Source organism: Lissotriton helveticus, chromosome 2_2, assembly GCF_964261635.1.
Source record: "Lissotriton helveticus chromosome 2_2, aLisHel1.1, whole genome shotgun sequence".
In the NCBI taxonomy this organism is placed as follows: Eukaryota; Metazoa; Chordata; class Amphibia; order Caudata; family Salamandridae; genus Lissotriton; species Lissotriton helveticus.
In genome coordinates, this window is record NC_136060.1 from 23,936,881 (window position 1) to 23,950,533 (window position 13,653).

General features: G+C 44.5%; 1 protein-coding gene across 3 annotated transcripts in view; it reads left to right on the plus strand.

Moving 5' to 3' along the window:
• The first annotated feature begins 11,700 nt into the window (after positions 1-11,700).
• The window catches only part of CDKN2AIP (CDKN2A interacting protein), a 91,457-nt gene continuing 89,504 nt past the window's right edge, over positions 11,701-13,653 (plus strand). Inside the window, exon 1 of one of the 3 annotated variants that reach the window (XM_078677992.1) lies at positions 11,701-12,034. In XM_078677992.1, the coding sequence (XP_078534118.1) occupies positions 11,832-12,034 (203 nt within the window). In that variant the 5' untranslated portion in view covers positions 11,701-11,831. The remainder of the gene's footprint in view (positions 12,035-13,653) is intronic. The other 2 variants (XM_078677995.1, XM_078677993.1) reach the window with 2 other exon arrangements.

Below are 13,653 nucleotides of genomic sequence, written 5' to 3' on the forward strand. Positions count from 1 at the left end.
TCGTTTGAGAAAAGTGGCTGGTTTACTACTTCCCAGAAATGACTGCTGTTTTTTAATGTCTCTGGTTCAAGTAGCTTTAACCAGGCCTTTTCTTTTAGCTCATTCTTCCTAGTTTGTATAGTATTTTTATAACATGCTCTTAACTTAGCTATTAGGGCACGGTCTTTTGGACTAGTCTTCAGGGCCTTAAGTAGATCAGCATGTGCTCTTGATCATGAATGATCAAACCATCTCTTTGCATGTTGTTTAGGGGGTCCCTTTGCCCCAGTTAAACTTTGGTTGATCTGTTTGCAGATGTTATCAAACGCCATAACTACTTGTGTACTTAATGCCCATGTGTCTAGGCAAATAGCTACATCATCCGCCGCCCTAGCCAAAACATCCTGTACAATAGTTTCAGGATTAATATTCGACCACTTTAACCTACGGCCTTGGTCAATGGAAATCACATTTTGGCCTCCCTTATGTAACACTGATTTCAAGGTTAAAAAGTCCCTGGACAATACCTCCACTAGGACCGGGTTGTGGTCACTAAAAACTGAGACCACTGTTTTATACCTTACCACTTTACCTAATATATAACAAGACATAAAAATAAAATCAATAATTATACCATCACCAGGTCCTTTAAAAGTAGGGACCTTATTTTCACCCTCACCGCATCCAGATTCATACAGATTCCACACAGCCAAGAAATCTTCAAGGGCCTCCCCTCTTTTTGAATGTTCAAAATGCGTAACTGTAGAACAGGGTGGTCCCTCTTCTACTGAGTTGGCACAGGACTGCTTACAGGGATGAATATTGAAGTCACCTAAAAGAATTATCTCAAAGCAATTTACTTTGGTTCTATAAACTGACAAAAAGTTATCGAGGTAATCCAGATTGTATCTGGTACTTTCATTAGCATTTGCATTATAAAAATTAATAAACAAAATATTAGATGAATCTGGGGAATTCAATTCTACAATTAGACAATTTTGGCAACCTGAGTCAAGCTGGGTTAACACTCCTTTTAGATCAAGTTTGAACAAACTTAATAAACCTCCTTTTGGTCTTCCTGCCACACTACTTGTGGCCGGAATAAGAAAATGTCTGTATCCATCTAGGGAAAAGCTGTTCAATAGGTCCCAGGTCTCCTGAAATGCCAAAATGTCAAAAGATTTCAAAACGTCAATCCATATTTCATTCTCACCTTTACCCCTAATCCTGGCAATGTTCCAGGTCATAATTCTGCAAGATTGTGCGTTAGTCCGTGAATTGTTTACCAGTCAATCGTTTTCCTCCAAGGAGGCTAAGGGCGTAAACCGATTGAACAATGGGAGAATTTGTTCAGCTTGAAAGTTTGGCCTACACAAACTATAACAATAAGAATCCGATGGCATGGAGTTTCGATAGCCAAAATGGGCACATGGCACAGTGCCCTGCATGGATGAAGATGTTGATGGATTTTGTAGGACAGCATATGGTTTGGCGATGTTACTAAGGTGATTGTAGAAAAATCCAAGGGGGCACGCACATATAGAATCATCTGTAATTGGTAAAGAAGCAGCCCTTAGCAGAACAGTAGCTACATGCTGTGGGTGCTTAAAGTTTACAATGATGCAGTCCCCCCTGATCGTTTTTCTTGAATTACCTATCCAGCCCACTCTACGTGTCGATATAATATCGTTACAAAATGCAACATGGAAGCCACAATATTTACTCAGCCACACTACTACTTTATAGTTCAAGGAATCAGTCGTTTCCCCCCTTGCATCATTTAACCGCAAGTCTACCCCGGGGACGTTGGTTAGCACTACTATATATGGGGCGCAATCTGGTGGAAGATTAACTAGGGGTCTTTGCTTGCCTTCCCTCAGCCCCGAATTGTCGCCTGCGACATTAGGTTGCGAGTTAGCCTTCAAAATGGGTGGGGGAGTGGTTTGATTGCTAGGGGTCTGAGCAGGTGTTACAACTGGCACGGTGTATGTTGCCTTGTGATCCCCACTACAGGAACTTACAGCCCCCTCGTTTACAACAGTGCCCATATTAGTATTCCTGGCTGTTTTAGATGAGGACAAATGTGCAGATAAAAGTACACCCAACCTAGAAACCTCCTTTCAAACCTGGTCCATTTTGTTCCCAACCCATTTACTGGGAACAGCAGCACCCTTAATTTCTTTGGTGTTCACATTAGATTTTTGGGAATTTTGTGAAGTGGCTAAATGGGAAGCTAAAAGAGTGCCCAATCTAGATACTTCTTTTGTGACCTGTTCCACTCTGTCTGCCAATGGTCTAAACATAGTCTCCATTTTCAGCACAAACATGTTAACCAGGGAGTCGATTTGATCACTATTCAATTTAGTCGTATCAGCCTCATTTAGTTTATCAGGGAAGACTCCTACTTTATCAGGTGTGGTATCTGCCTTCTTGGCTCTCTTGTACCCTCCTCGTTTACTTTGTGACCCTCTACAGGCCCTCACTTTTCTTCGTACCGGAGAGGGTACCGGAGAGGGTTCCGGAGAAGATGTTGGTAAAGGTTGTAATGTAGAAGACAGGGAGTTATCTAATATCGCCACAGTAGGTACTAAGGTGGCAGATGTGTCTATATCTACTGTTGTTTGGGTGCCTTGAATACCCCCTGGAGCTAGATCAAAAGTCTCTGGTAGTACTAAACCACTTGTAGGTGAAGCAGGCGGGCTGATTCGGCTTAAAGACATGCGGCGTGCTGTGTTAATATTACTCACAACTTTTACCATATAATTATCTATCGGCCCAGACAATAATGGCGTTTTTGAAGAACGCAATTTAGCCATGTAGGACTGGCTCAATTACCAGCCTGTCGAGAACACCCAGAAATAAACACTCACGGTTCACAGAATGTCCCGAGAAGATGACCCAAAGTCCGTCGCCCAGCCCGGCCTCCTCTGGCCTCTGACGGCCGCAGACGGCCCCGCCCTTATCCCGGGCTTCTCCCGGTCGCGACTCGCGGTGCGAGAGGTGCACCTGCCTCTTCAAGCGCCTCCGGGCGCGCTAGTGGCGTGGACAATGTGCGCCGCCCCCAGGGCTGCTGGGATATGTAGTTCCCTGTTATGAACTACGGCCGTTGCCCTCACGGCGCTGCGGGTTATGCTGCGGTTCCAGCCGTTCCCCTCACGGCGTTCAGGTGGAATGAGGAGCCGATGCCCCTACAGACGGCAGTCAGGTCTTTGGTGAGTCCCCAGAGAGCTCGCGGTGCTCCTGCCTCTTCAAGCGCCTCCGGGCGCGGCGCTGGTGGTGTGGACAATGTGCACCGCCCCCGGGGCTGCTGGGATATGTAGTTCCCTGTTATGAACTACGGCCGTTGCCCTCACGGCGCTGCGGGTTATGCTGCGGTTCCAGCCGTTCAGCCGTTCCCCTCACGGTGTTCAGGTGGAATGAGGAGCCGATGCCCCTACAGACGGCAGTCAGGTCTTTGGTTACGCTACTGAATAAGTTAAATGTTCGGTCAATACGGCAGTTGCAAAGAATTGCATTATAGAGAGCAACAACACCTGCATTGGTTTGCACCTGTGCCCCGCTTAAGAGCTGTACTGCACAGTTGCTCCCTTCTGATATTGGGGTGGAGTAGAGTGGAATGGAGTAGGTTGATTTAGAGTAGAGTGGAGAGGATTGGGGTAGCGTAGGGTAGGGTAGATTGATTTAGAGTGGAGTGGAATACAGTGGATTAGATTGTAGTCCGGTAGCGTGAATTAGAATGGAGTGGGGTAGACAGTAGTGGTGTAGAGTGGGCTAGATGGAGGAAAAGGTGGAACGGGGTACATTGGAGTGGAGTAGGGTAGATTTGAGTTGAGTGAAGTCAGATATACTGGGGTAGATTGGGGAAGAGTGGGGTGGATTGGAGTGGGATAGATTTGGGTGAGGTGGGACAGACTGAAGTGAAGTGGGTAGATTGGGTGGATTACAGTAGAGTAGATTGCAAAGGAGTAGAGTAGGTTGGAGTGGAGTAGGGTAGATTGAAGTGGAGTGGGATACTTGGAGTGGAGTAGATTGAGGTAACAGATTGGAGGAGATTGATTTAGAGTAGGTAAGGGTAGATTTGGGTAGCATGGAATGGAGTAGATTGGTTAAAAGTGGGGTAGATTGTACTGGGATATATTGAGGTAGAGTGAGGTAGACTGGAGTGGGGTAGGCTGTAGTGGTGTTGAGTGGGCTTACTTGGGTGTACAGTGCGGTACATTTAGTGGGCTAGATTTGAGTAGAGGGGTGTACTGTGGAGTGACGTAGATCTGGGAGGATTTGGGTAGATCGGAATGGACAGAGTGGAGTGCGGTATATTGGGGGTGGAATGGGGTACATTAGGGAACAGTAGGGTACTTGGAATGAGGTAAATTGGGTGGATTAGAGTAGGGTAGATTGGAATGGAGGGGATAGAGTGGAGTAGGATAGAGGAGATGGAGTGGAATAGGGTAGGGTAGAATAAAGAGGAGTGGACTAGATTAGGCTAGATTGAAGGGGTAGATTGGAGTGGGATAGATTAAAGTGGAGTGGGGCAGATTGAGGTAGAGTGGAGCTGGGTATATTTGGGAAGGGTGGGGTGGACTAGAGTGAAGTGAGGTAGGCTGGGTGGATTGGAGTAGGATAGAGTGGATTGTGGGGGATTGGGGTAGAGTGTAGTATGGTAGAGTGGAGCTAGATTAGGGGAAGAGTGGGGTACATTGAAGTGGAGTAGATTGGGTGGATTAGAGCATGGTAGATTGTAGTGGAGTAGATGTGGATGAACTGGGGTAGATAGGAGTACAGTAAATCAGGGTACAGTCGAGTGAGGTATATTAGGGTCGACTGGAATTGGGTAGATTGGGGTGGAGTGGAATAGGGTGGGGTGGTGTAAGGCAGATAGAGTGGATTCGAGATGGGTAGATTGGAATGAAGTGGGAAGTTGGAGTAGGTCGAGGTAGATTGTGGTAGAGTGGGTAGACTGGGGTAGTTTAGGTTGGAGTGGGATACATTGGAGTAGAGTAGATTGAGTGAATTAGAGTATGGTAGATTGAAGTAGGGTAGATTTTTGTGAAGTGGAGTTGGATATAGTGGGGTGGGGTAGCAGGGTGGAGTATAGTGGGGTTGGGAGCCGTGTTGTAAAGTGTCTTACAGTAGAGTTTCATGGAGTGGCATGGCATAGAGTGGAGCAGAGTGAAGTGGTGTAGAGAGGAGTAGTATGAAGTGGAGTATGATGGTGTGATAGCACACTGCCATTAAAGACAACACATTTCCATTACATTTGCATTCGAGAGGGTGGAGGGTCAGAAACAGGCCTGGGTGAAATTTAAATCATGTGCAATTTTTCAAATTTCACATTACACTTGTGTCAAAAAATAAATGACAGGTTTGCATTTCACATAATGTTCTTGAAATTTCCCGTAATTACTTAAAAGACAATTATACGAATTCCATACTCTCTTGGTCAAATGAGCTGAAAAAGGGGCAAGAGGGACGTGAGTTATAAAAGGATGGGGAGAGAACTGAGAAATATCTAATGCTTCCCTCTAGTAGTTTCCTGCCACCTTAATAGTTTTCAGTTTCAAAACATTCCCCTCACAAGTTATCAATGATGAGAAAGAACAGTTCAGCAACAAAAATGTATACTGAAGCCATTAAATAATTATTACAATACAGAATATGTAATACAGAATAAGATACCTCACATTCTCAAGTTGTTAAATCTTATAACATTTTCTCTAACACTACTGGTTTACAATTTGCTTCTTGGGGAACTGCTAAAGCCCATGGTTAAGCTATGCCAACAAGCGCTCTCATACTGTTCCAATAGACCTATGAGAGCGCTTTAAAAGGTGTTACCACTGTCCATGAAAAAGCATACCAGAGTGAGTGACGTGATAATTACATTCAAGTGCCAACATAACTGACACCGAAAGGACCTTTCGACTCAGGTACATGAGTACCTAAAAGGCCATCAATTTGAATATAACACGAAGCAAGCATCAAATATGCTTGTAGGATTAAGAGAGTCTAAATACGCTGATATCAAACCATGCAATGCTAAACATTACACTCAGTAATGTTGCAGGAAAGGATTTTCGTGATATGTAATGCCTACTTCTTGTCACAGAACGAAATCCAGAAGTTAATTTCCACTCTTCCTTGTCCAGACTGGAGTGCATGTTGTGCCAGCTAGATAATGCAGCAGAAGGGCTTCAGTGCCTAAGAGACTAAAAGAGAGTAAAACAATGTATCTAAATCATATAAAAAGGTGTACTTAAATGCCTTCCTACAGATCTACGGCTGAAGAACATCGTGTTGACTACATAAAATCACCGTTTAGGCGGTCATCAAGACTAGAGTTTTGCCACAAATAACCCACTTTCTCTCTTATGCACGGTTCTGTAGTCCCACAAATGCAGACTGTGGGAGAATCATCTTCTTGCAGGCCAGTTATTTCTTTCCTCTGAAAGTAATACAATTTTCCCTTTTTCATTGCCCACAACTGCAGGTCAATCTGGAGGCTAAGATGTCGAGTTATTTTAGGCAAATACAGCACGATATTGCTCTCAAGAGTGCTGCGCATTGGGTTAGTTCCTTTAAAAATAGATATTATTCAGGTTTTTTTTTAATGTTTCACTGTCCTTTACTTCTAGGCCCTGCAAGTGCTTAAGAAATACCAAAACAGAAGCTTTTGCTGTAGGCATTTTTCATTAGAGGGCTGATTTAAACAAAGCAAAACCTTCCCGAACCACCAAAACCACATGTCCCTCAATTACCTGAGAAGCAGTAATTCGATCTCTTGCTCCTGTCCCGATAAGGGTTTCTCCCACACGAACATGCAAATGGTCGAGAAGCGCTGAAGAAATCTTCAATACTCTCGAAGTAGAGGTTGAGTAGGCGCCATGTCCACTTTTGTAAATATCTAGCTGACCCACGGGTGTTGACCTAACGATTGTCCGACACTCCAGCATGACGTCACTTCCGGCGCCAACAGAAGTGCATTTCAAAGCACTTCAACATTGCATTCTGGGACTTGTAGTTAACACGGTGTTGCATGCAGATGTCCAATTGATAGGAAACTCTGGTAAGGGATGAATATATGTCAAGTGACTGGAGCGCACTGAGTGAATTTGTGAAAGTCGACAGTAACTCGCTGGCACTTATGCACCCTGTGCAAAGAGAGACCTCTGTGAGGACCGCAGACGCTCAAGTGCAGCCTTGTACTCTGGGCAGAGTTCAGCAGCCGGCTTCCTTCTTACGAAAGATAAAAGTGTAGATCTGTTTGGCAGGCCAACTCTCACCGAAATGAAAAGCCCAGCACATGCAGCGAAGGAAAACACCACACATTGCAATAATGAGCTTTTAAGTGACTTTACAAGATTCAATAATCTTCACCTGCATTCTAATAATTTCACAGTAAAAAGCAATTCCAAGCCGATCGCACAGGTAACAAAATGCTGCAAGAAACATTCCAAGAGACTCCTCTTAAATGTTGGCTCTGTGCAGCACAACAGTGGGTTTGATAGCCCACTGACACATTTTGATTCCCGAAGATACAATCAATTTGCTCTTTCAGTAATGAAGAGTTACCGCTGTATTATTTTGCTACTTTTAGTATGTGATTTTTTATGTGTGAAAAACATGTTAATATAATGTCATATGTTTATATAACCTGTCTGTTGTAAATATTTCTCGTTTTTATGCATATGTATATTTGTGTAAAATAATCTATTTTTATACTTTGCGACCATTTTGACGTGCAATTTTGTATTAGTGTATTTAAATAAATGCAGATGTCCAAGCGCACAAACAAAAAACATACAAATGTGTTTTCTCAAAATGTAATATAGTCACTCTCACCCCTCTCCTGCCAGAGCACAATTCACTCCCCCTCCACCCACACACAGTTTATTTGTTATTTATGTTTTGGTAAATCCACGGAATAAGGAATAACTATGCGTACTGGATTCTCTCAATGAAATGACACACATAATTCGCTATTACGTGCAAATTATCGCTCCAATTTACCACCTGGTGCAGGTGGTAAATGGGAGCGACTGGTGGTGCGGGGCTGCAGGCCCCCCCTGGGGGCACGGGGGTCACCAGGAGGGGAGGGGAGTGGAGCGGGCATCAGTGAGCACTGAAGGTTAGTCTCATGGGGAAGGCCCGTCGTACTGTAGAGGGCATTGAATGTTAAGTGTAACTTTTTATTTGATATAGTGAAATTGTTTTACTCTGCATGTTAGAAGCGTAATACCAATAACAGTACCTACCCTGTTCTTCAATGCAAAAAAAATAATTACATGTTGGGGAACACTTCGAACAGTATGTACTGAAAGTGTATCTTTTTCAAAAGCACTGGAGTGCACTTTGTATGCATAGCTCTCTGTGTTATATATGAGATATGTTTACCCTTTGCCACAAAGTAACATCATCAGATACTCATTTCAGAATCATCGTCAAGTCATCAAGAGCAATCACATCCTGTAAAGTAATCAGACAGCCATTTTCAAGTCATCCTGAAATCATCATGCTGAGTTTCTAAAGTCTGCTGATGACTTCAAGAGCTTGATGATGTCTGATGTTGAGGAAATGACTTCTAGAGTAGTTGGATGATCATTCGATGATTCTGGGATGGCTTCTACATAGCTGCCAAGGTTTCAGATTGATATGTGTGACATTTTCCTAATTTCAGAGAATTTATGAGTGACATTTCAATGACTATGAGTGACACTGTCTCGCTGGCAAAATCAACTCATGAAGATTAGGGAAACTGATAAATATCAGAAATTACACCCACTTGAGCAACAAAAAACTCTAACAAGGTCTTCAAACCGGAGACAGACTGCATGACTGCAGTTCTCAGTGACAGTGACATTTTCCCCCTGAAATAAAACCAAACACAAAAGCCCATGGAAAAAGCTAAATATCAGAAATTACCCCCTTTAAAATAGTAATAAGCTTTGAAAAGTCTTTCAAGCTGCTGCATAGTCTCTGAATTGTAAAGTTACTAACCTACTGCCCCTTTCTAAGTTGAATGTTAACTTACAGGAAGGGGATGAGTGGACCCATTTTATAATTCATGCTAGCAAAAGTCTTGTCTAAAAAACTCCATGGAGATAGAAATTGCAAATGCAATAGTTTACACAAAAACGCAGTCGTTTAGATAAGAACCAGAGTATGTGTAATACAAGATTAAATACACTAGTGTCACTGCTAAACAATTCACAAGCAAGCCTCTGCAACAGGTTATGAAATAATTGCGTAACATAATGTGAATGCAGAGCCCGCACACTGCCCAGAACAGAAGGGCCCCTGCACACATTTGTTTTCAGAAGGTGCTGTCACAGAGCTAACACATAGATACTAAGCACGTGAGCTGAGTTCTCTGGCACTGAAAGTAGTAGGACTGGCAGCGCGCTAACGCTTTTAATAAAATTGAAAGTACAGTTTGAAGAAAACTGATACCTCACTGAGGCAACTTACTGTGTGATTCGACTCGAGGAGCAGCAATTCTTGTACAACGGCCTTCAGTTTCGTCTAAGGAAGCCTGGATAATAATGCGTCCCTATCTGCTCTTAATATGCCGTCTGCACGCGACCTTTGACACACTCCGTCTAAATCCTAAAACCCTACAAGCACAGAAATGAAAGTCTATCTAGCTCCTTTGCTGACGTCCGGCGGCCGCGACATGAGCCGCACAGGGACCCATCGCTGCAGCACACTGCATGATACACTCTGCAGCAGAGCAGGCTCTTTCTCCCAGACCCTGCCTGACTCACTAACTCGTCCCCGGCCCGCCCGGCCGCACTCGTTTGCACCTGCAATCACCCGATGCCTCTGATGTGCGGCGGGTGGCGGGAGGGTCCTGTCGGTGTGTGACACATTATTCATTCACTCTGGGTCTCGGCGCCCCCACCAGTGTGGCAAACAGTCAGCAGTGGACCAGAGTTAAACAGAAAAAAGCAGGGTTTCAGGTGTGAGGCACTAAAGGGGCGCACTGCTAGGATGGCGCACAGTTGGATGTTTGAAGGCAAAAAGGTGCATGCAGAAGAGAGGAAAAGCCCTGTAACCCCTCACGATGTGTTTTTGGGACACACCAAGTACACGAAAAACAAATTCTGCAGCACACTTATAGGAAAAATAAAGTTAAGGCGATGTCTCAATGGACATAAGATGCAAAGTTCAAGGGCGAAGAAGTTGTCCACCAAATTAAAGAATCTTCTTTTATATTTACTGTCCTATAAGGCCCCTTGCCTTAAACTCTGAAGACACGGAGGTCCGGCTCAGCCTCAATACGCACACTTCGAAAAACCAGGTCTTCCAACTAAGGACCATCACAGCACTGCGCGAGAAACATCTCTCCATTTTACGAAACCCGTGTTTTCAACATTACCCGGTCTCGAGCGGAGCCGGGTCGGAATTATCACCGGCACCGCGACCTGCTGTTCTTACACCTCTCTCCTACAGCCCTGAGGAGTCGCAGAAACAGTGTGGTTTCTTGCGACGAAACACGTGTCGGCTGGCTCATGTACGAACAATAAAAGAAGATTCTTTAATTTGGTGGACAACTTCTTCGCCCTTGAACTTTGCATCTTATGTCCATTGAGACATCGCCTTAACTTTATTTTTCCTATAAGTGTGCTGCAGAATTTGTTTTTAGCAGTGGACCAGAGGACTCGTGGACTCACATTGAATCCCCCGCCGCTTCTGCCTCGTCACTTCCCCTTCCTCCAGGACCGGACGTTACAAAGGCAGTACTACCGCCGCTCTGCAGGAAATGCAGCCTGGCTCCAGGCACTAGGCTGCACAGATTTGTATCTTTGTTGCGCTCTCGGCCACTTCAGCAGCAGAGCCGGCACACAGGCGCCGCCGGTGGCGCGCGCTGGCACCGCATAGCCAACATTTCAGAGTGGCATAAATGCGTGACAATGCATTTCAGTGCGGTGATGCGACACACCACACTGAAATGCATGAGCGTCACGGCTGATGCGTGATGCTTGACAGGCATGCTTCTAAAGTCATTCAGTTTGACCTGGGTAGTCCTGTCTAATGGTAGAAACGGCCCTGACCTTATAAGTGTTTAGTTATGCAGCACAATATCCTTGATGCAACAACATCAACTGTTACATGGCTAAGCACTTATAAGGTCCCAAATGCGAGACCTATTGGCTATGCCAATGTTAGTCTTAGAAAGGTGACAACCCGATCGCTCAACCAAGCCGGCAACCTTCCTCTCTAGTGTCACTGACACTGTTCTTGACTAAATTATGAAAATAAGATAACAAGGAGGATGTGGCGCCTTATGTCCAAAGCTGCCAACATTGGAACGAGGATTCATGTACGAGCGTCAACGTCCTCAACATCGTGTGATTCTAGGCAAAATCACTTACTCACCCTGCGCCTCCCCTCAAAAAAATGTCTGTGACCTTAGTAATGTAACTGGTGCTCGTGTAAAGCTTCAGTACCTACGAATCTAGTTCATGTTATATTTAACTGCAAAATAGAAGTGCACGAGTGCGCTAAATACTATTATTTTTACAGCTGGTTCTAGAACAAGAAACATTTAGTTCCATTCTAAATGACAACATAGTCTTACGACCTACAACATGGCGCCCACGCCTGCCAAATTGTGTATATTAAGGTAGCGCTCTAGATCATGATCATCCCCCCTCGCCCCCTCCTAAATTGTCCTAATACCCTAGCTAAACAGAATGGGAAAATACAGAGGGTGACGTCATAATGAGACGCCGGAAGTGCGCGCCTGGAGTTTGTTGTGTCGCAACAGGCTGTCAATCGCGTACCATCTGTGCTCCAGAGAGGCAGCGGTCGCCTGCCCCACATCCGGCGGGGTGAGACGGCAAGCCCCGGACATGAATGCCACCGGGGAGGGGGAAGCAGAGGCTGCGTGGGTAGAGTCAGCTCGCGGTGACTGTGAATCGGACAAGCAGTGGATGCACCGTCGCCAGTTTCTGCTGCGCAACGACGGGAGTGGACACGTACCTGCTGGTACTCGCCGAGACCGGTTGTTGGCCTACTCCATGGTGTGGGCCAACCACGTCTTCATGGGCTGCCGGTGAGTACAGAGGGCCAGCTGTGCATGTTAAAGATATAAAAGAGGGTGAGAGCAAAACAAGGATGGAATGTTGATCGCGTCAAGGGTTGTCTTAGTCGCGCGACATGCAGAAAAGGGACTGATGTTTGGCTTATAAATTCCATTTCCGTATCTCTACTATTTTAACCTGTTTATGTAACCTGTTTAAACGTTAGCGTAATTATGATATTCAGGTACTTTGGGATAGACCGGGGAAAGTCATATATTGCACCAAGGTTCAGACGCATGCGGTATTACTGTTTGAACTAGATCCCTAGATGTGAAGGCATACTATCAATCAATCAATCAATCAGTTCTTGTAGAGCGAGGCTTATCACCCTTGAATTTACCCTGGCGCCGGGTTGTTGACAGTGTTGCCATAGTTTGAGACACGTCCGAAGCCCAAACCTGTCCAAGCATAAGCCCAAATTCAGCCTAACGCAGAGCAGTACGAGTCCAAGCACCAGCCCAAAGGTGCAACTCTCAAGTTAAGCACATATAGCGTTCAGAAAACATTTTAAGGATAAGTCTAAAGTATATTCAGTATACATAGAGTTAGAGAAGATACAATAGACTCCAATGAATACCGGCAATCGTGCACAGACTCTTATTAACAACACTAATTTTGAAGACTAATGCCCACTGGCAACTTTTAATTGGCACTACTGTAACCATAAATCCACACTCCGCCTGGCATTAAGGCATCTATAAGAGCAGATTATAATCAGTCTTAATTAAATCTAAGAACTGGAACATCAATGCTATTTCAGCTTTGTGGCTCCAAATAAATAACACAGGATATATCTATCAGAAGTAACACCACACAATGCATGAATGCCATTGGACCAGATTAAGACGGGAGACTCCCACTTTTTAATGACAAAATTTGGTATATTTTTGCTGTGTCCCGCCTGAAATTGCCTCCCGAAATTGCCTCCCAATCATTTTTTAAAAATCTTCCACTTTACTCTTCTAAAATGTTGCCATTCATGACAATGATATATGTTTAATGACACAACCATTGTGTTAAAGTAATTCCTGAGGACTTGTCTTGCAAGGTTTCCATTATATCGATTTACATGAAGGTATTTGAACAAAAAGCTTCTTTTTAGAAGGCATTCATAACAGTATAGGACAACAAAAATAAACATTGTACCAGACTACTAACTATTGTGCTTAATATGAAGTGACGGGGTAAAAATTTAAAGACCAGCAGGAGAAAAGTATTGTTTGACAGCTGCAAGGGTCACTACATTAAGATGACGGGCTCACAGCCTTCAGTTAAAATGTCAGGAAGAGGCCTGAAAAGACAGTCTCTTGCTCTGACCAATTCCCTTCTCTGCTCTCCACTCCAAAGTCCTTCACCATGACCACATAATCTGGCACTGAAAGTGATACAGTACCAGTGTTGTTGGCTTCGTGCTGCAGCAAAAACTAGAGTAAGGCTCCCAGTCTTGTCATGAAACCGGTGTGTTTGCTTGGGGTCTAAAGGACCCAATTTACCAGAACTTTCGGCAACATCCTCCCCTCAATATCTGAATACTCTCTCAACTCTGTTGACACTGTCATCACCCCCCCAACCCCCGTTCCACCCCAATCAA